The following is a 24,954-nucleotide window of genomic DNA, read 5'->3' as shown; positions in this document are numbered from 1 at the left end:
ACGGTCAAACTCTCAATTTATGAACGGATCAAGAGGATGTAGGTGTGGCTTTGATTATCTGTGCTTAGAGTATTGATAATATATAGTTCCCGACGCTCAGAAGTGACATAAGAGCCAGCGGAACCACAAACCCCCTTATAGTAGTACATTATCAACAGCCGCTCGTATGTTTGCCATACTGTGGCTGCCGTGCAAAAAAAGCAGGGTCGTGTGAGAAGACCAGGAACAAGCATAGACTGGCGGCTAAAGATGCCTGATTTAGTGTACGGTAGCTAGCCTCAGCTCAGCGCGTAAGCGCTCAACTGACCCGGTCATTCCTCACGACGCCTGATCTTCTGTTTGACTCTCCAACGGAGTCCCCGCTCTGGGGTCTTACTTATTCCGCCAATATCGAAATTATTCAATGTTGGATGCTTGCTTCAGCCATCGATTCCAGGGTTGAATCAACAAGCAAGTCTGATCGACTAGACAGCCGCAGAGGCCTAGGCACTTAGGAGGCACAGGACCCCAATGCATCGCCATGTCTGAAGCATCGCCAGTACGCAGTTTGATGACAGCGCAGGAATATTATTCCAGCTTCTCACGTCACCCAAAAATCAAGGAGAGATTTCACGATATCGATGACCCAGCTTATTTTCGAGAGCATTTGGCATTGTTGCGCGATGTTCAGACCCAGAACTTTGTCCTAGACTTCGGCAATGAGGATGCCTGGTGTGCTGTGAACCTGGAGCAGCAGGACGTCACAGCCCTGCTTACCTATGATGTTTGTGGCCACCACAGAAAATCCAGGTTTTACTTGCCCAGGAGCTGACCATCATATAGAAGCCGCGCTGTTTCGGGACACGATGGATGTAAGTCGCAACAGGCATCCCAATAACAACCTGTTGATTTTGCTACCTAGAAATATATGGGCGCCTGAAAAACAAAAAAACTTGATCAAGGTCTGACTAGGGCTCTGCGCCACCCACTTTAGTCGCTGCGAAACTGATGTCTATGGACCAGGCTATCACAAATCACTACGGCGTCTCTGAGCGGCTGCAAGGTCTTATGTGCACTGAACCTGTAACCAGGCCATCAAAATCAGCCGCTCCACCTCAACCTCCCAGGAAGAGCTTCCAGTCCAAGAACAGTTCTAAGCCAGTTCAAGTGAACGTGGACGAAGACCTCGAAGACGGCCATGCCCTGAAAGATCTGCCGAGCTCGGAAGAGGTTCATGCTGCAGCCTCATTGAGGGGACTGACGTTCGGCCATGTAGTGGATCAGATTTGGCACTTTTGCTCTACGGACTATGGGCCTAAATGTGCGCGAGGCCACTCTCTTCCTGTCTTCTTTTCTTGCGAGGTTGACTGACAAGGGCCGGCAGATACCTGCATCGGATACAATTCGCTTTACGTTGTTCCGAAGTTGAGGATGGCCAACGGACAAGGACTGCCAGATGGAAGGCGATTGTGGTCATGGCTTATATTATTCGAGGATGGTACGTCGAGCCAATTTCTGATGTGTCAAGGCTAATTTTTTCAGGTACTGTCCTGTCAATCCAAGAGAATCCGTATCCTGATCTCACCGCACTATCCGAACGGGAGCTGGATGCCTTGACTGCAGCCAGCCGCAGGAATATACAACTGATCTTCCGCGGCGTATCCAGGCAGCACTCGGCGACTTCTGAAAACGACTCTTTGGTCACAATCAGAGTCCGGCCCTTACATGATCCTGACACGAGCACTGCCAGCATTAAACAGGAGGACGGTCCAAGTCTCCTCTTTTATTATATCTTTGACGACTGGGTCTCGAGCTACTCACTAGTCGCAAAGCGTGAGCACGGGTACAGTGTGGACCTCGACCGTCTGGTACTGACAACTCCTTCACACAAATCCAATGAATGCTGACCTATTGACAGAGGCGCCACATGCTAAACAAACCAGAGGTCGACTTGATAGACGAATTGCACTGGCTGGGACGGCAGCTCGCTGTTCTCAAGCGGTTGTATCAAAGCTATGAGCTTATTATGACCCGTCTCCTCCAAAGACAGCGGTTGCTCCAGGACGAAGCACGCGAAAACCACCAAAGGACGCCGTTTGGACACACCTTCGACCCTGAGATTTACAGGCAGATGACCGAAAGTTTCAGTGCCTCGACTCCAGAAACATCTGTGGGTGTCCGCTTGAGCCCACCCGCTGTCGCTAGATTTGAGCGATTGCTAGACCGTATCAAGCTTTACTGCCTGTCGGAGATTGAGAGTTGCCTGACAGAGAAAGAATCACTCACATTCCTCGTACGTTACCACCGTCCCTCGGCGACGAGGCACTGCTTATAACTGAGAATAGAACTTCAATTTGATTGCTCTCAAAGACTCGCAAGCCGTCGAAAAATTGACGAGGATAACAATTCTGCTAGCCAAGGTTACCATCTTGTTCCTTCCGGTCAGTCTGATGACCGGATACTTCTCGACAGAGCTCGCCGGGGTCAAAGGAGTGTACACCCAAGTCCAGTACTGGGTGGCCTTCGCAGTGATCATGGTCTTGTCAATTGTTCTGCTCGTTCTGTTTGGCTGGATTAGCGACACCGTGGAAGGAAAGCCAATATATCGATCAATGTTCCGGACATTCTTTCGAAAGTCCAAAAGCAAACTACTTGAAAGGGAGGAAACATGAGTAGGCCTGGAACCGTTCTCGCTGTCATAATTTTTTTTATGGTAGTTTGGGTTGCTGGCGAAAGGCCAGATACATCCACTTTGATGAGACTCAAAGCAACGATACTAGCGACCATGTATAATCACTAATCAGATATGTATCTTCATGGAGGATGCGGATATCAGGCAAAGAATGGAATATGTCTTGAATGTTGTCCTAGTTCTTCCCGAGGTTGTGATTTACTTGGATGAAGGTGTGGACCGACCGTTGACGCAATTAGCGTTGATTATGTGAGGACGAAGCCACGAGCTGAAGACTTTTGAGGGACTCGGAGAGCCACGAGACTGAGAGCCACTGAAGGTGATCCGCTGGGATGGGGAATCAACGAGATGTAACGGGAACCTATCAGAAAAGACGCATCTGGGCCTTTGCTGGAGCATGGAATGATGAGTCCCAGATTCGAGGACCCAGGATGGGAACCACTGGCCGCCCCAAAGCGGGAAACACCGTGTCCTCTTCCAGATAGGCAGAGACATTGGGAGGAAGCAGATAAAGAGGCCAGAGTACGGGGTTATGGAGGATGTCTAAATAATAGAAACCTACAATACAATTACACTCATTTTTTAAGATCCCCTCTTAGATCGGCCGTAGATAGGTGGTCGTCTGTCATCGCCCATCCTGATTACTAGTGACGGAAGCTACGCCGGCGGCTGAATTTCTCGACCTGGCATTCATCCTCGCGCTTCCAAAAATTCCACTCCTCGACAAAACAGTATCCTGTGCTTGACTTGTCCGACTGCTTCATCCGCCCTTTATTCTCTCCCCTCAGCGTCTATCTTGTTGGTGAGTTTTGCCCTGTCGCTTTTCATCTGTTCGCCTGTGCTCGCACCCCGCCATCCGTCGAGTTGGAGGGTCAGTTCACCCCTGATTCTCTCGCCCGTCGTGACCACCTAACGCCTCCCCGTCCGCCTTTTCATCCCCCATTCTCCCAATCTGCGCCGACCTGGCTTAATTATATCCCTTTCATCACCCAACACTTTGCCGAAGGCGCATTTACTCTGCACTTATCGATTCCCTCGTCTTGTTTCTCGATCTAACATCGCGTTCCTGCAGACTCTGAGGACCTGCTTTCGCCACCGCCAACATGGGTCTCGCCATCTCGAAGTTGTTCGACAGACTATGGGGAAAGAAGGAGATGCGAATTCTGATGGTCGGTCTTGACGCTGCCGGAAAGACCACCATTCTGTACAAGCTCAAACTCGGTGAAATCGTCACCACCATCCCCACAATCGGTGAGTCCCCTCTTTCTTCCACGTCACCCGGCTTGCCGTTGCTCGTGTGCTGTGCGCCGATGCACCCATACAACACATGACGCTAACAAATGGTGGATGCTTCTAGGCTTTAACGTCGAGACCGTCGAATACAAGAACATTCAATTTACCGTCTGGGATGTCGGTGGTCAGGACAAGATCCGTCCTCTCTGGAGGCACTACTTCCAGAACACCCAGGGTATCATCTTCGTCGTCGACAGCAACGATCGCGACCGTATTGTCGAGGCCCGGGAAGAACTGCAGCGCATGTTGAACGAGGATGAGCTCCGTGATGCCCTTTTGCTTGTTTTCGCCAACAAGCAAGATTTGCCCGTACGCACACCTTGATTTGATTGATAAATCATTGGATGCTGATTTTAATTTTCTTAGAACGCCATGAGCCCTGCCGAGATTACCCAGCAGCTCGGTCTTCAGAGCCTCACTCGCCGTCCCTGGGTAAGTTGACCTGATCATTCTGGTTTATCATTGATATCTAACACATCTCTAGTACATCCAATCTACCTGCGCCACCACCGGAGACGGTCTGTACGAAGGACTTGAATGGCTTGCCGAGACGCTGCGGAAGACTGGCCGCGACTAAATGCGGCAGTTGTGATGAACGGATAGATACCTGAAGTTTTGACTGGGAGTTGGGGATGATGGATGGGGAACTGGGGGCCGACAGACACCTCGTATAGGGAAGTGATGTGATGTGCTACTCGGTGGTGCTTGTATGTTTCCTAACGGCTCTTTATTTTCTCTATGCTATTAGCTTTCCTTTTTCTCTCTTCCCTCTAATCCCGGCGTTGGCCCGAACGATCGATTATCCTTTGCACTTGAAAAATCGTCCTCTTTTCTTTCTATTGCCAAACATCTTTTCATATTGTCTTATCCCCACCTCTTCTCCCTTCGTGGTTGAAATAAACCTAGCACTGATCGAGGAGTGTATATTTTGGCATGTGTAGTAAGACTTGTATATCGCTTACTCGAGATGAAGGGCCCCTGTTATGTCTTAATAGAAATTGCTTTCACGATACGGCATTCTTCAAGATAAAGAGTAACCGCTAAATTGAACATGCAGTCGAATGTGCTATCAAATGTGCCATTATTTCCATAACACATCATCGCTAACCAATACCTAGCACTATGTAGTCCCAAGTTTAACCGAGGACTTACCAAATTAATACCTACCTTATAGACCACTGAAAACCCATCCACAGTTTATTGCACCTCCTTTTCCCCAACCCACCAAGCCGCAGCCTTTATAATTTCCACAACCACCTTTAATTCCTCATCGTTTCTCGGCGCATAGATCATCACGAATCCCGGCGGAACCAGCTTCATCATCCTCCACAGACTATCCCTCGCCAGTGGGTGCCGCTGCGCCCAACCGCGCTCGAGAACGAGCTTCACATCTGCGGGGTGTAGGGTAAGGTGCAGGCTCCCGTCACTGGGATGCGAGTGGCAGACCTCGCCATTACAGGTTATGCGATGGTTGTGGGTGCTGGATGCTGTTTTGGGGGATTTGCTGCTGGATGCGGCTGCAGTCGTGGTGGTCGGGAAGCGATAGAAGATGCCTGTGCTGTGTTTCTCGAAGCAGGAGGTCGCGGTGTACAGCGTGTTTGGATGTTCGAGTGCGAGCCGGTGGATTTCTGAGGCCAGGGCTTCGTACCTGACCGGCCCCGGTTTCTGGGTTATTTGGCGCTGCGGAGCGATTCCTGCTACGGTTGGGCGGGGCCCTGGACGAGTTGGGATTTTGGTTGAAGACAGGAAACCAGTCTTCGGATAGAGGGTTTGTGGAATGAAAGGCGGTTCGAGGGGATCTCGGAGAGTGAAAAGACGAAGGATGCAAATGCGGAGGTAGCCTGCTGGTGTTGATGGGGTTCCCCCGGGACCGAGAGCGAGGAAGGCATGGTAGTCTTTGCGGATGCTGTGGATGAGGTAGAAGGTTATGGGGGCGAGAAGGATGAGGAGGAACTGGACGCGGAAGACGGAAAGGTACGCGAGGGGAAATTCTCGTTGGTCTGGGGAGGAGAAGAGGAGGTCTGAGGTCGCCTGGTACAACGGTTAGTTTGAAGGCGTGCGGGAGTCATGGATAAGAGATTGCGGGATTGACGAACCATTAGATAGGACTCGGGCTCGTATTTCAGCTTGTCCTGTAGCTTGCTGACGGAAAAATGGTGTATCTTGGGCTATCGCCGTGATGATGTTGACGTTCCAGTTCACGACAGCTCTGATCTTCGAGTTCTTATAGAGCCCTAGAGCCCCAGCCCCAGCAAGATGCGGAAGATCAGGCGGTTTGCCAATTCAGTTGCCCTCGCCCGTTACATCACACCGCAAATCCACCAGGGCAAGCCAGTGGAAAGCATGGTATTATCATCTGAAGTGGATAAGGACGTGGCCGCGGTTATAGGGATCTCTGGAATTCGCTCGGTCATGAGATAAGCCTCGATAGGCGTCAGTATGATGTATGTGGATGCTGTTCGCATTGTCAAGGCCACCCATCGTGAGGGGTTCCACCTCATCAACAACAACATTATGGACAGGAGGATGCATTCACAAACAATGTGGACAGGCAACAAATTCCATATAGATAGGTTGGCGGGCTGACGAAGGGCGAAGGAATGTGGGGGATTCGAGACAAGGATGCGGACCTGGTGCCAGCGAACACCTCATTGGCAAAGAGAGGCGTTTAGCTTGCAGGAACCAGGAGATTCGCAAGGCGCGCAGAGTGTTACCGAAATGAGGTCTGATAGTCGAGTCCTTGCAGTGCTCGGGCATAGCTAGAAAGAGCTCTAAGACCAGTCATGATCAGAGAAATCATGTCAAGTTTCGTAGTCACCTGGGCATGTGAGGCTTGGCCAGGTCAGTTTGAGTGTGTGATACCCTTGCATTTCTTTGGTCATAGATCTCGTGAGCATTTGCCAGCAATGCGCAGTCAGTTGTGGCTAAATCCTATAGGTGCTCACCTACGAATAGAGGCTTGGAAGGAAAGACGACTTACGACTGTCCCAAAAATATGGCATGTTGAAGCGATCGTGGTTTTTTGGCCTAAGGCTTCCAATCTTGATCCTAAGGCGTAATAGGTTTAGCTTAAAAGATATCAAGCTAGTCTTCTTTAGGTAGTTATGGGCCTCGGCCGGGGAGGTGGGACTATCCCCTTCCAGCTTTCTTCCTCGTCAAAGGTCCATGGTTAGTTATTAAGTTTTCAGCATCTTTGCCCAGAATTAACCAGAATCTATCAGAGTCTCGTATGGAGATGTCATGTCGACCTTACAATATCCAATGTAGCAGCGGTCGCTATCTCCGTCTCGTCAATGCCCAGATGGCTGGCCAAGCCGGCTAGGCCCGCTTTGGACTACAAGTGTCAAGCGCTGGCCATCCCCGAGGCAACGCTGGATCTACAAACAGTGGCTCTCGCAGTATAGCGTTACTGGGGCCTGGTTCTGTCGACTACAAACCTAGTTGTTCATCAATCGCGGTAGTTCTTCTCAAGTCATTAACGCTGCCCCCAGTAGTCAGTTGAAGTGTCTTGCTCTTGTTTAGACATTGCTTTTCAACTGTGCTGCTGTCGTTCTCTTTTCTCTGATGTGAGTCTGGCCGCGAGAATATTCGAGATGACGGTTATTAATACGAAGCCGCCTTTAGTTCTAGTCTGTTGTCGACTCACCAAACATTGATGTTATCCGCCTGATCATACCGCACAAGTGGCGCCTCTGGGCTCTCCTTTATGCGCATCGCCGTCGCAAGATGAAGTTTGTTGGCACAGCAAAGGGCCGTTCGCCCAACTATGACGCGCAGTCCGATCGATACATGTCGCGCGATGGCACTGTAGATATTGAGAAACAATACGGCCGCAAAGAATACAATTATCGGGACCTGAGTCATAGTTCAATGGATTCGGATAGCGGCGACGATTCGATAGCGTCGTCTTCCTCGGCCGCTTCGTACTATCCGATGTTGAACACGACAGCCACTGGGCGGCGGACGCGGGCTACAATTGGATTTTATCGCGTGCCGCACAGAATCATGAGATGGCTTTGCCTTGCTCTGTTCTGTGCCCTCTTATTATTTGTCCTCACTCTTTTCCGATTCACCCTCTCATCGCAAAGCACGCCGGTGGGCCTCGAGGTCCCCAAAGCCCCGTCGAGGCCGCCGACTTGGGAAAGCTTTCCCTTCCTGAAAAGGTACCATGGTGGCATCCGAACACTAGTCGCGCGACGAGAGAACGTCGCGGAGTACCCAAACGACGACCCTGAAGGCATGATTGCAGACAAAGACGGTAGCGTTAACGGAACCGTTGAGGCTGGTGATGGTGCCTCGGGCCAAGCCGAACAAGGCTTGCTGTTTCTAAGCTCAGCGTTCAATCCTTACCCGAACTACACCTCTCCGGAATATATCCAGAATTATGGCGTCAAGGGAGAATGTTTCTTGGACGAAGACGAGACCATTCGACTTCCGTTAGTTCATTCATACCCCGGAGTGCCGCGCGGCTTTCCGGATGCTGTAATGGGCTCCAATGAGATGCTAGAAATACAAGATGATATCTGCTTCGATCGCTTCGGGCGACTTGGACCATACGGGCTGGGTTACAGTGTACGGAAAGGCGGGACAGGCGCTGGCCTAGAGGGACATAGAGAAGGCTCTGAGCGTGTGTGGGAGGAATTCCCTCCAGTGGACTTCCGACGGGTGAGCTGGGCGGCTGCACAAAAACGATGTCTGCACAAAAACAGTCATCGGTTTGGCGATCTGCCTAAGGCTCAGCCCGAGCGTGTTTTCTCCATGGCACTGGATAGTCCCACAGAAAAGGATGGGGTGAATGGAACCCCAGAAATACAAGAGACGTATCCGAAAAATGCCACAGAAGACAGCCGGCAGCGTCTTCCTCGAACCGCGTTCGTTATCAGGACATGGCATGACTTTAGTTACACCCCTGATGACATCTTGTACCTGCGCTCAATAATCGCCGAACTGTCCCTGCTGTCTGGTGGCGAGTACACAGTTCACTTTTTGATACATGTCAGAGATACGAATCTGCAGATCTGGGCCGACGACGACACGTACGACCGTGTGCTTAAGGATGCTCTCCCGGAGGAGTTCCACGGAATGGGAACACTGTGGTCGGAACAGCAAATGTCAGTTGTGTACGCTGGCATGGAAGAGACATGGGCTCGTGGTTTGTCCGTACATGGAGTATACCGTAGTACTTTTATGCCCATGCAATATTTTGCATCCAGGCACCCTGAGTACGACTACTACTGGAACTGGGAGATGGACACGAGATACACTGGCCATTGGTACCACCTCTTCGACAAGGTTGTCAACTGGGCACGCCAGCAGCCTCGCAGGGGATTGTGGGAGCGGAACTCCAGATTTTATGTGCCATCCGTACACGGCTCTTGGGATGATTTTAAACAGATGGTCCGCGTGCAGACGGAGCTCGGCACGAACAGCCCTAGCAACATGTGGAGCGCAGGTGCCACTCACGACTTTGCTCATGGCGAAAAACCTGGTCGACGCCAGGGCGACAAGTTCATCTGGGGACCTGTGCGGCCGGACGAACAGGATGTCTTCGAAGTCGATGGCGAGGGTATTCCCCCAACGACTATGGAGAAGGACAAATATGAATGGGGATTCAACGAGGAGGCTGATCTCATTGTCTTCAACCCCCTCTTCGATCCTGATGGAACAACCTGGCCTCTCAAGGATGACATTACCGGGTACAACCGCGAGAATGGCCTGCCACCACGACGAGCCGCAATCATTACCGCCTCCAGACTTTCACGTAAGTTGCTACTCACCATGCACAAGGAAACAACCTTCAAGCGGCACACCATGTTCTCAGAAATGTGGCCTGCTACTACGGCGCTGCAGCATGGGTTCAAAGCAGTTTATGTGCCTCATTCTGTTTACATTGACCGCAACTGGCCCACTGAGTATCTCGAGTCCGTCTTCAACGCAGGACGTAACGGAGCCTCGGGAGGCGCGCGGCCGTCCGTCTTTGGTGATCGTGAGCATAACTTCCGCGGTACCACCTGGTTCTATTCTGCTGGCTTCTCGCCCAACCTCTGGAGACGCTGGCTGGGCTACAAGGTCGACAACGACGGCGGTGAGCAGGAAGAGCTTGCAGGCGAAGGGCGAATGTGCCTTCCCCCGATGCTGCTTCACCCCGTTAAAGAGGTGGAGATGATCATTGATGACGGAGTGGAAACTGATGTCGCAGAAACCGATGAGATGGAACCCGAGGAATGAGTTTGGATATGAGTTTTATGCCTTTTTATGCGATGGAAGACCTTGACGGTATTGACGACGGACATAATTACCTCTTTCTGGATATGATGGGACTATTTTTCGTATATTGTACACTTATGATGGCGAACGGCGTTGGAGTCCTTCACCAGTACAGACATCTAGTATAGATTAGGGAATACCAACCAACAATCAATACTTTGTTGTGACGTATCTGATGAGCCATGCACGCTATTATACCCCTATAAGGGATAGGGCTTGCAATTGCAAAGTCGGGCGAGAATGATATGCCATGCATATCTGTCCATTCATCTACCACCTGCACCGTGATGCTATTAAGGAGCTCCATCACACATAATGTGATCCACGCTTATCAAGCGTAGCAGTAATCAGCTTGAGCAAAGTCATGGGACTCGGATTTACTCCGACACCCTACCACTACATCTTAAAGACTCCAGACTCTATGGCCTCCTCCAGGCGAGAAGACAGAGTTCTGGGAAGAGGACTGCATTATGTCCCATCGCCTCCGATAATCTCAGCGGAAAGAGGTCTGACTAACGGTGATACAAAAGGAAGCCTGAGCCACTCGCTGCTCGATATGGAAATTCATGCGGCGTGCGCGAGAATTACCCAAATGGGATACTCTCCTGCCCTCGATGCGAGTCCCACTGTTTCCCCGCACCACTACCAACCCCCCACCCAATCCACCTGCTGACGCCTCTTTTCTGTGACTGACTCCAAGTTTACACGTTGTCGCAACCAGCGTATGCATCTATAATGACAGACAATGGCAATATGATTCAGTTCAGACCTAGCCTCTGGTCATGGGGACTGGCTCCCCCGGGGGACTTCCGAAGCCCACCCTGAATATTTATACCCATGACCGACCAGTTCTGCAAGTAGAATCCTGCCTTGCGTTGAGTCGACGTACATTACCGCTTCAAGACAGAAGTACTCTGTGTGGCATCAGCAGCAGAGCCAATGACCATGTCCTTAGCTCAAAACCACTACATCATTCAGCTCCCTCAGACCCCCCTCCTCCACCGCGCCCCAGAACCCCGGTCAATCGCCCAGAAATGGATAACCGAGTTCGAAGTGCTGCTACGGACCAACGACTTCTCTAAGCTCCCCCAGCTCTTTCACGAGGACTCATGGTGGCGCGACCTCCTGTGTCTGACTTGGGACTTCCACACCATCCAGAACCTTAGCGGCATCACAGCCTTTCTCACCGAGAACCAGCCTCGAGCTCGGTTGTTTGGGTTTCGACTGCAGCATGAAGGCAAGTTTCAGCCGAGACTGGAACACCCGGCGCCGGGCCTCACGTGGATCTCAACGATCTTCTTCTTTGAAACGGGTACGGGGCGCGGGTCTGGTGTGTTCCGTCTTACACAGGATAAGGAAGGGGTGTGGAAGGCATATTCAATCTATACGTCGCTGCAGGAGCTGAAGGGGATGGAGGAGCCTGTTGGCTTGAGAAGGGTGTATGGGACTACTGAGACGATGCCCGGGGGCTTGGCTGGGGGGACGTGGATTGAGAGGCGGAAGCGGCAGATTCTCTTTGACGAGGAGGAGCCTACTGCGCTCATTGTTGGTGCCGGTAAGCAGAGTATTCCGGTGCTAATGATTCAACCCCGGCTAAATGGTGTATAGGCCAAGCTGGATTAAACGTAGGCGCTCGACTCCAGTCCTTGGGTGTGTCTTGCCTGATTGTCGACCGGCATGAGAGGGTTGGTGACAATTGGAGGAAACGTTACAGGGTATGTCATCTATGATCACCACCAGGGATATACTACTAACTACTAAGACCCTTGTAACCCACGACCCGGTCGAGTTCACCCACATGGCTTACCTCCCCTTTCCGAAGAACTGGCCAGAATTCACCCCCAAAGACAAGCTCGGGGACTGGTTCGAAGCGTACGCGAGCATCATGGAGCTAAACGTATGGACGAAAACCAGTGTCATGGGAGCAACGTATGACGAGGCAAAGACAGAATGGGCTGTCACGATAATTCGTGGTGATGGCTCAGAACGAGTCCTGCATCCTCGCCACCTCGTCTGGTGCACAGGGCACTCGGGCGAGCCTTTGGTCCCTACTTTCCCCGATCAGGAGAAATTCAAGGGAACAATATACCACGCCACCAAACACCAGGATGCGTCTCAGCATGATGTCAAGGGGAAGAAGGTCACAGTCGTGGGCACTGGGAATAGCGGACACGATATCGCGCAGAATTTCTACGAGAACGGCGCCGATGTCACCATGCTTCAGCGCAGGGGCACATATGTCATCACACAGGATAAAGGCATCTTTATGATGCACGAAGGACTACACGAAGAGAACGGGTATGTTTCCTCTTCAACCCAACTCTACCAAGTCTAGTTAACAACCCAAGTCCCCCCACCGAAGAATGCGACTTGGTCGCCGAGTCCCTCCCCTACCCCGTCCGGTTCGCTCTTGACGTGCACTTCACGAAACGAGCCTTTGAGGCCGAGAAGGACTTAATGATTGGTCTGCAAAAGGCCGGGTTCGAGCTCGACCACGGCATCGATGGTGCTGGAATATCGCGCGCCTATATGACCCGCGGTGGCGGGTACTACATCGACGTCGGTTGCAGCCAGCTCATTGCAGACGGCAAGGTCAAAGTCCGACGCAGCCCGGACGGGATAGCGGGATTCACGGAGCGGGGTCTTGTGCTGAAAGATGGCGGGGTGCTGGAAAGCGACATCGTTGTTCTTGCTACCGGGTATGACAATATGCGGACGACGGTGAGGAAGACGCTGGGCGATAAGGTTGCGGATCGGCTGAGGGATGTTTGGGACTTGGATGAGGAAGGGGAGTTAAATTCTGTAAGTCCTATTATACCTTTCCTTGGGTTTGTGGTTTGAAGACTTACTGGATTTAGATGTGGCGGCCAAGTGGACATCCGGGATTCTGGTATATGGGGGGGAATCTTGCGCTGTGTCGAATTTACTCCAAATTTCTGGCCTTACAGATTAAGGCTGTTGAGGCGGGCTTGGTGGATCAGTAGACAAGACTAGGTCGGTGATATTATTACAGAGTTAATACAAAACTATATCATAGGGATGCTGTGCTTCTGCTAGCGGAACTATATTCTTGCCGTAAACAGGCGTCGCTCATGGTTTATCTTTGACTTGGACACGTCTATCTCTAATAGCCAAGTGAGACCCAGTTAAATTGATACACTCCTATAGACTCTCAGTAGCTGGTTCTTGAAGAAAGCGTACAATAAGACGTCAATCCGGTATTTGACCTCTTAACAATTAGTCTTTTCTCAGGATTTCACAACTTTAGGGCCTACATCCAAGATGAAGAGATAGTAGCTGAATGGATAGAAAACATAGCCTTCAAGCCAGAACCCCTTCTTTGCATTTTACATTTTGGTCTGCCTTCAGCGTTGATAGCCAAGTCCCCGGCCCCGTTAGCGACTCTACATGAAATTTGGCAGTCACCGTCAATTATGTTATCATTAAAGAACGTAGAGATTATCCTGTGTTGCTAACAAGGCAGGAGATTTTAGAGCGTCCAGTTGGTTCGTTCAGTGCAGGTATCGTGTAATTTCTTCCGGGTGTGACTCTCATGACCTAGGTTTTGTCTTTTCAATATAACCGTACAGGGATGGCATCATTGCGCTGGATGTGGAAGGCCTCTTGCGGTTAATTAAAAGCACAGGGTTTGAAATAGTTGGATTCAGGAATTAATATCAAGAGGATTAGCTAAAGCTAGCGAATGTGCCCACTAAGTAAGAAGGCACAGAACACACATATTCAGCGTAGCTATAATGTGTTTAAGGCCTCGAGAGCTCGATCTCAGAATCGGATATCCAAGATTCAATTACTTACAGCTCTGTATGCAACAGACGTAAAACATACAAGTACCGGACCTTAGCATAAAAACTCCCCTGCCCGTGGCCTAACCGGACAGCTCGGTTCCCCAGCTAAGCGGAAATGACTGGATAGGTAGCATGACAGGACCTATAATACCTTTGTAACCAGCAGCACCCTAGGAAAAACGTAAACAGCACAGTAGTACAGTGACTGGCGAAATAAGCCTATCCTCCTGCCCGAGTTTGCTAGAATATACAAATGAAACGCCCATCTTGCTAGTTCCACAATGTCAGTTCCCGCCTGACATTTTGTTTCAATTCATGCAACATAACACGATTGAGCTGAAAAAGACGCTGACAGTTGAGTTTGTAAACTATCTGTATTGTCGTATACCGTGGTTACACATGGCTTCTTGAGATTTTTCATTTCGTCGGTCTGATATTCCTCTCTTAGCTAACCCAATACCAAGCGGTGCGACTATTTCGCGCGCACAAGTGGCATCTCCTACTCCTGTAAACAAAAGCTTATTCGTGATATGGCAAGATGTATCATTACAGTGCGAGGTATTTCTGATACAGCTTATACATCTGCGTTCAGCGAGTGAACCAGATACACCCGTCTATACCTACGCATGCTCGGCAATACTCGATAATGACAAAGCGTTTAGACAGACAGGTATTGGGAAGAGAGGCTGGCATCCTGACATGACTCAGCTGAAAGAGCTTGAATTCCCTACTTACTTCTCACAGATGCTCAACCGATGCCGCTCTTTTCGAGGTCTTCATTAGACGGTTTCTTTACCATGCCGAAGACTTCTATGCCCAAGTTCAGTTCTTATACCGTGAGGCAACGCATCTCTTCATTGTCCTCACAGAGTCGAGCGAATGTGCATTGAGATGGGTAATAGACTCTATCACCATATTCGCCTGATTTGAAAACTGTCAAGGTATCCTTTGCTGGGTGGAAAGTCTCCTATTAGACGCAAAGAGAGTCACTAAAGAATGACTCGAACGATGAATCAGGATCCGGATTGTTGTGCTGGTAATGTCAGTAAAGGAGTTGAATCATTAATGATTTTCTTTGCTATGCAGGTATAATGACTGAGTAGTGTAGAAAGTATAAACCTGCGGATACTGTCTCTATTGGAAAGCACGGATCATACAAAGTGCTAATCGGCCCGTCACGCTTGACCTCTGGCCACCGATCCCCACCTTCATTCTGAAGACTGAAACAGGTTAGAAACCTCATATATCCAGATAGTAATCTAGTTCATTGAGTATATAATATATAAGTATGTGATATATCTCAGACACTCCTTGCTATGCTTACTACTTGTGGAACTCCTTGGCGCGCCTGGTCAACAAACCGGTTCTAGAAGTGGGAAGAGCCTTGTGAGGCTGGAGGACTTCTGATTAGTTATCCATTTGAGGCTCCTGTCAACAAGTTATCCAGGCATCAGCCTAGGGCGGGGCGTGAAGCCTCTCCCACCCCACTTCCAGGCACTGCTGACGCTGTTCCCCTGCACCAAGGCAGACCAGCAACTCTTTCGAAATTTCCTTTCTTTATATCCGGGCAAAGGCAATAATATGACCTTACTCATCAGACTTCTAGGCTTTGAATTCGATCCTGTCAAGCTATGGCGGAAGCTTTGGGCATCGCAAGTGACGTGGCTGGGATTATCTCCTTAGGATTGGAGATAACGCAAGGATTGCTGAAATTCTATGCCGCATGGAGAAATCAAGATGCAGAAATTGATAGCATGTACAACGCTCTGAACAGCTTGTCGAGCTTACTGGCCCAGATTCAGCGCAAGATTCAACCCCCCGCCGCATTCGACATTGAAGCCAAGAGAGATGTGGAAAAGTGTATCGCGGCCACTCTTGCTAACCTGGAACAGCTTGACACCGAGCTGGGCAAGATCAGGGAGACAGGACCTTCTGTACAAGCTGGAGTCCGGATTACAATGCGACGCCATGTACTCAGAGGAAAATACCCCTTCAAGGTCGAAACTCTGCGCAACATCCAAACCTACCTAACCGACTCTCGATCCAATCTGTCTTTGGCATTGCAGCTACTACATATGTACTCGACTCTTGTTTAGATGCAGGGACTTTTGACTAATTGCTGATTGCCGCAGTGATAAGATTTCTGAAGCGGTCGAGAAGGTCGATCTGATAATACGGTGGAGGCAAGGTATGGCCCGTTTAGGCCCAATGGCAACATGAACTAACCTTCTTTTCTTCTGCTCACAGACGATAAAACTCGCGAGGTTATTGATTGGCTATCCCCCACCAACTTTTGGTTGAGACAGGCAGACGTGCTGAAACAACGGCAACCCGGGACCGTAGAGTGGCTACTGCAAGATTCAAGGTTTCTAGACTGGGAAACAGGTGGCAGAGGAATTATTTGGTGTCAAGGCAGCCGTAGGTGCTATCTCTACGGCGAGGCAAGGTGAATACTGACTTACTCAGCTGGCGTTGGGAAGACCGTTTTATCGTAAGTGAGAGGTCCTCTGTCTATGCGGTACGCGAGGTCAAGAATAGTTAACAAGCACTACAGATCAGTTGTTGTCGACTTTCTCGAGACTGATTTACCTAGCCCGGATATCAGCCTGACATTCGTGTATTGCAATCACAAAGCAAGCCAAGATCAGAGCCCCGAGTATTTTCACCGTGCTATTGCTCGCCAGTTGGTCGAGCAGAAACAGGCCATGCCAGCAAGTGCTTCGGAATTATACCAGCGGCATCGCGGAAAGGGAACGGTTCCAACAGAATCAGAATGCCTAACGTTGCTGCAATCGTTATCAAGAGACTCAGCCGAAACCTATGTTGTCATCGATGCGTTGGACGAGTGTGTCGATAAAGCGGGTAGGCCTTTCTGGCCCAAGCTTGTTAGCCAGTTAAAGGACACCATTTCCAACCTACATCTTATGTGCACCTCAAGGCAGATTGACGATCCAAGAGGAATACTGGAAAACGCGACTCGGATCGAGATACGCGCTTGCCGAGCGGATATCGAAACCTACGTTGAAGAAAAGATCGCGTCAGATGATAACCTTCTCGTGCTCTGTAAGCGAGATCCGAGTCTTCGGCAGAGTATTAAGGAAGTTATCGCGTCAAGGTCTGATGGAATGTAAGTCTAGGTTGGTATTGCAACTGAGTACCAGAGAAGTCGATATTCTGACAACGGGATCGTAGGTTCCTAATAGCCCAGCTTTATATCCAATCACTAGGAGCACAAGACACAGTGCGAGCTGTTAAAAAATCCTTACAAGCCTTACCTGAGCAACTCAATAGATTATACGACGAGGCAATGCAGAGGCTCATGTCGTCATCAACTGCTCAGCTTGCTCTGCGAGTCATCGCATGGGTTGTGTATTCTTTGAGGCCGTTAAAGATCATAGAACTCCAACATGCAGTCGCAATTGATGAACTAGAATCAGAGGACGAAGACATCCCGGAAGAATGTTTGATCGATCAGACCAAGATTATCAATGCTTGCGTTGGACTGATCAGGATCGATGAGGAGAGTCAAACGATCAGTTTGGTTCATTACACTACTCAGGAATATTTTAACCAGAGGGGCTCACACTACTTCCCAAGTGCACAAGTGGATATTGCGATTGCTTGTGTGAGGTATTTACAGCTTGGCACTTTTGGCTCCGGTAGATGCTCATCTGTTGAACAACTGGATGATCGGTTGGCCAGAAATCCATTTCTGGAATACGCATGTCGGCACTTCTGCGACCACATCCGAGATGAACTGGAGAGTAAAGACCTGCATCAGCTTGCAGTTCAGCTTTTCTTGGACAGGCCCAGGATGTTGTGTGCTGCTCAAGTTTTGCTTGATGATCCACTAGGCAGGCCGTGGTGGAGGGAAATGTGGTTGCGTCAGATCGGTGAGGGATTTGAAGGCATTCACTTTGCGGCCAATTTTGGAGTTTTGCCAATAATTTCGTCGCTCTTGAAGGACCGTGCCTCTGACTTGAACTTGAAAGATTTTCAAGGACGAACTCCTCTTTCACATGCAGCATCAAATGGCCACGAATCTATGGTTAAACTCCTCCTGCAGCTTGGTGCTCAAGCAGACTCTAAGACCGACCATGGTCAGACACCTCTTATATTTGCGGTGGTACATGGCCACGAATCTGTGGTTAAACTACTCCTAGAGCATGGTGCTCCAGCAGACTCTAAAACCGTCTCTGGTAAAACACCTCTTTCATATGCAGCATCAAAGGGCGAAGAATCTGTGGCTAGGTTACTCCTGGAGAATGGTGCTCAAGCAGACTCTAAGGATGATGATGGTTGGACACCTCTTTCGTACGCGGCATCAAATGGCTATGAATCTGTGGTCAGGTTGCTCCTAATGCACGGTGCTCAAGCAGACTCTAAAGCCAACTGGGGCCAGACACCTCTTTCACGTGCAGCATCAGATGGCCATGAATCTGTGGTCAGGTTATTTCTGGAGCATGGTGCCCAAGCAGACTGTAAGGATGGGAATGGTCGGACACCTCTTTCATCTGCAGCAGCAACTGGCCATGAGTCTGTGATCAGATTACTCCTGAAGCATGGTGCTCAAGCAGACTCTAAGGATGATGATGGTTGGACACCTCTTTCGTACGCGGCATCAAATGGCTATAAATCTGTGGTCAAGTTACTCCTGGAGCATGGTGCTCGAGCGGACTCTAAGGACAAAGACAGTCAAACACCCCTTTCATATGCAGCATCAAGGGGCTACGAATCTGTAGTCAGGCTACTTCTGGAGAACGGCGCTAAAGCAAACTCTAGAGATAAAGACAGCCACACACCTCTTTCATATGCAGCATCAAGGGGCTATGAATCTGTGGTCAGGTTGCTCCTGGAGTATGGCGCTCAAGCAGACTCTGAAACCAGCTCCGGTCAGACACCTCTTTCATATGCAGCATCAAATGGCCATGAATTCGTGGTCAAATTACTCCTGGATCACGGTGCGCAGACAGAATCTAAGGATAAGTACGGCTGGACACCTCTTGTATATGCGGCAGTATGGGGCCAGGAATCTGCGGTCAGGTTACTCTTGGAGCATGGTGCTGAAGCAGATTTGAAGGACAACGAGAGTTGGACACCTCTTTCGTATGCAGCATTGAAGGGCCATGAATCTGTGGTCAGGTTACTCCTGGACCATGGTGCTCAAGCAGACTCTAAGAATGGCGATGGTCGGACACCTCTTTCAAACGCGGCATCAAGTGGCTATGAATCTGTGGTCAGGCTACTCCTGGAGCATGGCGCCCGAGCAGACTGAGATTACTCCTGGTCGGGCACCCCTTTATGTGGCATCAGATGGCCATCGATCTGTGATTTAGTTACTCTTGGAGGATGGTGCTTGATGATGCTCTGAGAAATATGCTGACCAGCCACCATGCTGTAGCTGGGTCCCTTTGTTCTAACTGTGTACGGTGAGACCGTGAGATACATCCTTCTCTGAAAGCATTTTGCCTCCTGTTGAGCTGGTGCTCCTTCAATCCAAGCTTTCAGGCGTATCCGAACCGGTATTGTCTGGTATATGTGTAGCTGCTAGAGATATTAAGTTTGAGGTGCGTGCCGCTGTTAAATAGATGTCCCAATCAAAGCTCCCTCTATCAACTCTCCAATAATAGCTGCACTCTTGATTTGCTAATCATGGCCAGGTTCTATAGTACCAAGTGTACCAGGGTGATTTTAACCAACCAAACCTGTTTAGTCTGGAATGCCTGCAAATTTAGCTCTCTTAACCTTATATTTAATTCCTTTCAGAACTTGCAAGGTCTCAGAACCGATTATACTCTAACAGACTTGTTAACCCGACCGCTAAGCGGTTCTGAGGTGGGTTGCCTAGGCAATGAACCGCCGCCCATGGGGTAACAGGGCAGAGTTTACAAGCCTGAAGTCTATATCATGGTACCCTATCATGTTTAAGTTAATAGACGATTTCAGGAAGTCTATCTAGATATAACAAAAATAAAGCTAACTTATTTGTCCTAGTGTGCTTAACCTACCAGTAAAGCGTTCTGACATGAGTTTGGCGGACAGGCTCTGTTGGCTGGACACTGTATGTATGTAAAAGGCAACCGCAAATAAATTGTGCGTCAATCCCAGTGCAATGAAAACATAAAACAAAGTGTGGGCGCTACTGAGGTCAGCCTACCTACCGTGCCTAGCCTGAGCAGTTAACAATGTTGCCTATCATCCACGAAAGGCACGCCCGCCGATATTCATTCCCAACTCATCCATAAAACAACATGTCTTGCCCTCTTGCAACTTCCAAGCAGATAGTCAGTAATCCTGGCGGTTGAGTGGCCAGCCAGCGGGCGCTGGCTGTCTGACAAGCATCTTGGCTGCCGAGCAAGAACACAGCCCTGCTGACCTGGTAAGGGGCGGCTGGGAATCTGTTTCAGGGATTCTCGTCATAGGCATTGGCTACGTCGCACAAGACGTGAAGAAAAGAAGGAAACGGGTGAGCTCCAGCCTCCAGGGGTTATTTAAACTGAGCCAGCGTCGTTGCTCTGTTGCTACTAGGTCTACCAGTTCCAAGCGAGCTCCCTATTTTAAAATCTCCACTTGTTCATTCAACTTCTCTTCCGCTTCTGAGCTCTCAGTTATTCATATTCGTTAGAATGCTTTTCAAATTCCTGCCCAGTGCCTCCCTAGGCCTGGCTGTTTTCACTGCAGCCTGCGCCCAAAACATCAGCACAAACGCCCCTATTGTCACAGACAACGAGCCCGTATCTGCGCACCACGCCTCCCTTCTGCCGAAAGATAACACGACCGTGTACGGCGGTATCACAATCACCTCGCGGTTGAGTTCGCCTGCTCTTGCGGTGGACGTGTATATTGGTGGAATCCCGGAGGGCCAGTATCTGAGTACGTCCTCACGCTGCTGACATTGAAGGAGCAGCCTGATTGGACGGGGTTGGGTCGAGAGCTAACGCGCTTTGTTCCTTTCCATAGACTATCACATCCACCGCGCCCCCGTCCCGGCCGACGGGAACTGCTACTTGACCGGCGGGCATCTGGACCCCTACGGCCGCGGTCAGCAACCCCCCTGCAACATGACGGCGCCGAATACCTGCGAGGTTGGCGATTTGAGCGGGAAGCATGGCGTTGCGTGGGCGCCAAGAGGAGAGGTGTTCCGGGCAAGTTACAGTGATTTCTTCCTCGCAAACACACCCGGGGCGGAGGCGTACTTTGGTGATTTGTCCTGGGTTGTGCATGCGCCCAATGGTGATCGCTTGACCTGCGGAAATTTTGAAGTACTGGTTGCTGCTGGGGGCGCCGGGGACTATGAGGATGATGACGTGGAGCTTGAAAGGCGATGGAAGGCATAGAGAGGAGGTGCAATTAATGTATAATAGACTGAGTTGAAACATCGTTGCGAGCAGAGTAGATGATAAATCGACGATCATGGATATCTAGAAGCAAAACAAGGTCGTACGGGTATATGTTCATATCATTTCAATCATGATCCATCACATAATAGCGGTTTGGTAGTTGCCCAATACAGGAATCTGACACGGTAAGGTCTGATGGCAGCACAAGTCTTAGGATTGCCCTTTTCAGCTTATCAGTTCACTTGTCGTCCCGCATGCACTTTCGGCGAGGAAGATTGGCGGGTTTGTAGAATTGTATGACGCTGTTGATTTGCCAACATTGAGGGTGTACCTCATGACGGTGAAGTATCCGATACGAGTCCGAAGGGGTCAGCCCAAGGAGCTGCCAGTAGCACTCGTATCTTTGTGCTGCCACAAGTGTGGTCCAATACTCACATCGGCTGCCCATCCAAATTCTCAAGTCGAGTCCGCATAGCGCTCTGGTCATACTCCTCCCCTTGTTCCTCCTCTTTGTATTCTTGTAAAATGACCGTCCTCATGAGCCGTCGAGGAGCACGACACCCGGTAAAAAGCTCAAACTGAGCAAACCCCTGCTCGGGAAGAACGTCAAGCCCATCAAGAGCCGCCCAGCCGCGGTGCGAGAGCGAGCGGATCTGACGCATGAGCGGAGTGTTCAATGGTTTGTAGGCGAGGTCTACAACCACTCCACCTGTCGGGCTCTCGATCCACTGAGGAGGGAGCTGGAAGTTCGGCGCCGGCTGGTCACCAATTCTATGTGCTGGAATACCAGAGACGACGATAGTCGGCTGTTTGTAGTTGGCCGGCCAGCTTTCTTGGAGGGACTTCAAGACATGGATTTTATACGGAACTGATCCGCTTCCACCGAGAGCGCAGAGGTTCAATCGCATATAATGCTGGGCAAGCTTCTCAGCATTTGCAACTGTGCGGTTCCAGATGAAGATATTCTGTACACCTAGATGAATCATTGAATATATCCCGGCGCGCGCCATTCCGCCAGCTCCAATAATAAGGCCGGTTGTGGAAGGACGGATGGCGTTCGCTGGCGACAGGCCTCGCCGTATGCATATACCGATCCCAATCCAGTCTGTGTTGTCTCCATGCAAGCCTTTTATTGGCCCTGCTCGGTTCTTTTCCAAGTCTAGGGCGTTGTCGGTGCTGCCTTCCAGGTTCCGGATCGGTATTAAGGTGTTTACAGCCCCAATTGCACGGGCGTGAGGAGACATCGAATGGAGTAAGGGAATTACCTCCGTTTTGTATGGCAAGCTAACACTTGTTCCGCCAAAGTTTGGGTTCTCCACAAGATCATTGATACCTCGCAGTGTCGGCGACTGATGGATGCGGTATATATGCGGCATTCCCCGCAACTTGAAGGCGGCATTGTGCATTGCCGGGGACAAGCTGTATGTTGTATTTGCGCCGAAGACAAAGAACTGCATAGGGTCAAGGACGAATGAGGAGTACAGAGCTTCCTGTGCTTCTTGGATAGTTATCGACGGGAGTCCCTTTGTTCCGGATTGTGAAATCAATGATCGAGGTATTACCGGGGTCAAGATTGGGTTGAAGCAGCACGATTGTCGGCCTAGTGGACCAGAATTATAAGCGATCACAGGCAACTGCGGCCCAGGAAGGGTTTTGAGATAATGTCGAAAGCGCTCGACAGCGAAGTTGTCGTCAATTGTCGTTGCGGGCTGGGTCAAACGAACCATGTCACATCCAAGCTTTTTTGCTCGTTCATATATTGCCTCATACTCGGGGTCACTCCATCCTTGGGGAGGAGGCTGGGTCTGCGAATAATGTCCAATGACCTTGCTGGACCCTTTTGTGCCAATAATCTGAGAGAGGATGCTGTCCTCAAATGACAAGTCTACTGTCACAAATTCAGGGCTCAAGCGTAACCCATGTTGAACTAATTCCAAGTACGACGCGTCGGATCGCCGCAATGGCGCTGAATCGAGGAATACACTACTCTCGACATGGTATATCACAGGTACTATGATATTCCGTCTTACTGTCGCCACAGTTTGACTGATGCTGTCCGCAAGATTCGACTCGGTGCCCAGCTGAGCAGAAGGTGCTGCAGATACATCAATCTTGAGCTCAAAAGCATCCGCAGTGGATTCAAGCTCTTCAATATCCACGTCGTTCTCTAAGAGGTGAGATATCGGTACAGTTGCGGCATAGGTAAACTTGCGGGATTCGATCGGCTGCATATGTAGCGGGAAAGGCGAAAGCTGGTTTCTTAACTCGGGAATATTACCAGTAGCGAACGCCACGAAGCGAAGAAAATCGCGCTGCAATCGCTTAAGCATCAGGAACGGGGTTGTTGTTTGAGTTCGTTGATCCACCTCGGCATCCCACTGTGTGTAGTGTTGGCTGTCTTTAGCAGAAGGTTGATCGCCAATGCCTTTCTCAGATACGTTGAAGAATTCGAGATTCGAACATGAGCGGTAGATTGGACCTGACAGCTCGAGGAATCGACGAACCTTCTCGGTGTCGCGGGCTTTTAAGTAAGACTGGATGCTCTCCAAGTCCCGTACTATATGGATAACAGGGTGAGTTTTCGCATATTCCCGCAGTCGCATCTGTCCATTGCGCTCGACGTCGCCTGGCCCGCAGACAATGACGCAATTTTCCTGATGTTCCATAAGCAGCGATTCCATAACAATGGCTTCCTGCCTGCGGTATTCTGAGAGTGTATGTTCTCGTTTATAGGCGCCTCGGCAGCGTCCCGTGACTCGCTGGAAGTACCGATCCGCTTCAATGACGCGCCTTCCGTAGCTGGCCGCGAGCATTACGGCAAGGCTCGACTTGCCTGTACCCCGTATACCGATCAAAACGATCGATGCATTTGCGGGGAACTTCCTCCGAGTCTGGAGCGAATCTTCTACCCGCGTCGGCGATCCCTGACTGGAGCTCAAGTCTTGAAACGGCGATGCGTATCTGGAACCATCTCCCGACTCTGGTCGTTCGTCCAAGCGTCCATGGTCGGCTGAAGTACTGATCGGGGTCGACGCGCTGTTTCCCTGGCCGAAGTCCCGTAAAACACGGCGGTGGTTCTGGTCAAAATTCTCGGTGTCGGCAAGGCGGCGCTTCAATGGCCGCACAAGGATTGACATAGCGGAGACGAGACGACGGATTATACCGCAGCAGAGCTGGAAATAATGTTAGGCTGACATGTTATATATTGTGAAAAGAACACATGAAACATCAGTGGTGGAGATTAGTAATTGGTCAAGAGAAACTAGGAAGCGAGTGCATTCGAAATGTAGGGTCCAAGCGATAATTTAGCAGTGGCTTATGGAGACGGGGATGAAATTAGATCGTTGCATCGTTTGCGGGAAGATGGAAGTTGGGGGTCGCGGGGAAGGTCACGCCTTTCTGCCTTTGTGCCTTAATATCTCGGGAAAGCGCTCATCCGCGGCGCCCATGCAAGACTGATTTATACTGTAACATAACGGGTTTCATTATGCTATTTATAACGGAGGCAACTCCAGCGCTCACAAACATCATATAAAGAACACTTAAAGCTGAAGTAACAGAAGATATGCGCATATTC

General features: G+C 50.1%; 10 protein-coding genes across 10 annotated transcripts; 5 read left to right on the top strand and 5 right to left on the bottom strand.

Moving 5' to 3' along the window:
- The first annotated feature begins 316 nt into the window (after positions 1–316).
- Positions 317–3,216, top strand: BDW70DRAFT_125759 (uncharacterized protein). Its single transcript, XM_073734948.1, has 8 exons — positions 317–763; positions 823–851; positions 902–941; positions 1,003–1,300; positions 1,364–1,477; positions 1,522–1,847; positions 1,898–2,272; positions 2,325–3,216. Exons 1-8 carry the CDS (start codon positions 521–523, stop codon positions 2,649–2,651), a joined length of 1,752 nt encoding a protein of 583 aa, XP_073601115.1. The 5' UTR covers positions 317–520; the 3' UTR covers positions 2,652–3,216.
- A 23-nt stretch (positions 3,217–3,239) lies between these two features.
- On the top strand, positions 3,240–5,027 carry arfA (putative ADP-ribosylation factor). The gene is made up of 4 exons (XM_073743567.1): positions 3,240–3,922; positions 4,029–4,273; positions 4,331–4,396; positions 4,449–5,027. The coding sequence occupies exons 1-4, from the start codon at positions 3,775–3,777 to the stop codon at positions 4,539–4,541; spliced, it is 552 nt and encodes a 183-aa protein (XP_073601114.1). The 5' UTR covers positions 3,240–3,774; the 3' UTR covers positions 4,542–5,027.
- Positions 5,028–5,033: 6 nt separating this feature from the next.
- Positions 5,034–6,279, bottom strand: BDW70DRAFT_2416 (uncharacterized protein). The gene is made up of 2 exons (XM_073743580.1): positions 6,061–6,279; positions 5,034–5,995 (listed from the first exon to the last, which is right to left on the bottom strand). Exons 1-2 carry the CDS (start codon positions 6,061–6,063, stop codon positions 5,162–5,164), a joined length of 837 nt encoding a protein of 278 aa, XP_073601113.1. The 5' UTR covers positions 6,064–6,279; the 3' UTR covers positions 5,034–5,161.
- Positions 6,190–6,874, bottom strand: BDW70DRAFT_2390 (uncharacterized protein). The gene is made up of 4 exons (XM_073743574.1): positions 6,827–6,874; positions 6,679–6,735; positions 6,505–6,594; positions 6,190–6,387 (listed from the first exon to the last, which is right to left on the bottom strand). Exons 2-4 carry the CDS (start codon positions 6,719–6,721, stop codon positions 6,317–6,319), a joined length of 204 nt encoding a protein of 67 aa, XP_073601112.1. The 5' UTR covers positions 6,722–6,735; positions 6,827–6,874; the 3' UTR covers positions 6,190–6,316.
- Positions 6,875–7,355: 481 nt separating this feature from the next.
- BDW70DRAFT_125750 (uncharacterized protein) lies at positions 7,356–7,886 on the bottom strand. Its single transcript, XM_073734947.1, has 2 exons — positions 7,589–7,886; positions 7,356–7,530 (listed from the first exon to the last, which is right to left on the bottom strand). Exon 1 carries the CDS (start codon positions 7,826–7,828, stop codon positions 7,607–7,609), a length of 222 nt encoding a protein of 73 aa, XP_073601111.1. The 5' UTR covers positions 7,829–7,886; the 3' UTR covers positions 7,356–7,530; positions 7,589–7,606.
- A 42-nt stretch (positions 7,887–7,928) lies between these two features.
- On the top strand, positions 7,929–10,490 carry BDW70DRAFT_125749 (DUF3405 domain-containing protein). The gene has a single exon (XM_073734946.1). It carries the CDS (start codon positions 7,970–7,972, stop codon positions 10,190–10,192), a length of 2,223 nt encoding a protein of 740 aa, XP_073601110.1. The 5' UTR covers positions 7,929–7,969; the 3' UTR covers positions 10,193–10,490.
- Positions 10,491–10,948: 458 nt separating this feature from the next.
- On the top strand, positions 10,949–13,215 carry BDW70DRAFT_165526 (putative flavin-binding monooxygenase; the record flags this gene model as incomplete). Its single annotated transcript, XM_073741770.1, has 5 exons — positions 10,949–11,786; positions 11,840–11,946; positions 11,994–12,529; positions 12,580–13,033; positions 13,090–13,215. The coding sequence occupies exons 1-5, from the start codon at positions 11,171–11,173 to the stop codon at positions 13,213–13,215; spliced, it is 1,839 nt and encodes a 612-aa protein (XP_073601109.1). The 5' UTR covers positions 10,949–11,170.
- Positions 13,216–16,994: 3,779 nt separating this feature from the next.
- BDW70DRAFT_125744 (uncharacterized protein) lies at positions 16,995–18,766 on the bottom strand. The gene is made up of 2 exons (XM_073734945.1): positions 17,230–18,766; positions 16,995–17,164 (listed from the first exon to the last, which is right to left on the bottom strand). Exon 1 carries the CDS (start codon positions 18,063–18,065, stop codon positions 17,604–17,606), a length of 462 nt encoding a protein of 153 aa, XP_073601108.1. The 5' UTR covers positions 18,066–18,766; the 3' UTR covers positions 16,995–17,164; positions 17,230–17,603.
- A 1,897-nt stretch (positions 18,767–20,663) lies between these two features.
- BDW70DRAFT_154980 (putative cytosolic Cu/Zn superoxide dismutase) lies at positions 20,664–21,374 on the top strand (the record flags this gene model as incomplete). Its single annotated transcript, XM_073739952.1, has 2 exons — positions 20,664–20,910; positions 20,998–21,374. The coding sequence occupies 2 exons, from the start codon at positions 20,664–20,666 to the stop codon at positions 21,372–21,374; spliced, it is 624 nt and encodes a 207-aa protein (XP_073601107.1).
- A 216-nt stretch (positions 21,375–21,590) lies between these two features.
- On the bottom strand, positions 21,591–24,838 carry BDW70DRAFT_2338 (putative quinate pathway repressor protein QutR). The gene has a single exon (XM_073743563.1). The coding sequence runs from the start codon at positions 24,512–24,514 to the stop codon at positions 21,809–21,811; it is 2,706 nt and encodes a 901-aa protein (XP_073601106.1). The 5' UTR covers positions 24,515–24,838; the 3' UTR covers positions 21,591–21,808.
- Between the last annotated feature and the right edge of the window lie 116 nt (positions 24,839–24,954).

This window comes from Aspergillus foveolatus (assembly GCF_047715535.1).
Source record: "Aspergillus foveolatus strain CBS 279.81 unplaced genomic scaffold BDW70scaffold_1, whole genome shotgun sequence".
NCBI classification, from domain to species: domain Eukaryota; kingdom Fungi; phylum Ascomycota; class Eurotiomycetes; order Eurotiales; family Aspergillaceae; genus Aspergillus; species Aspergillus foveolatus.
This window is presented reverse-complemented; position numbering and strand designations above follow the sequence as displayed.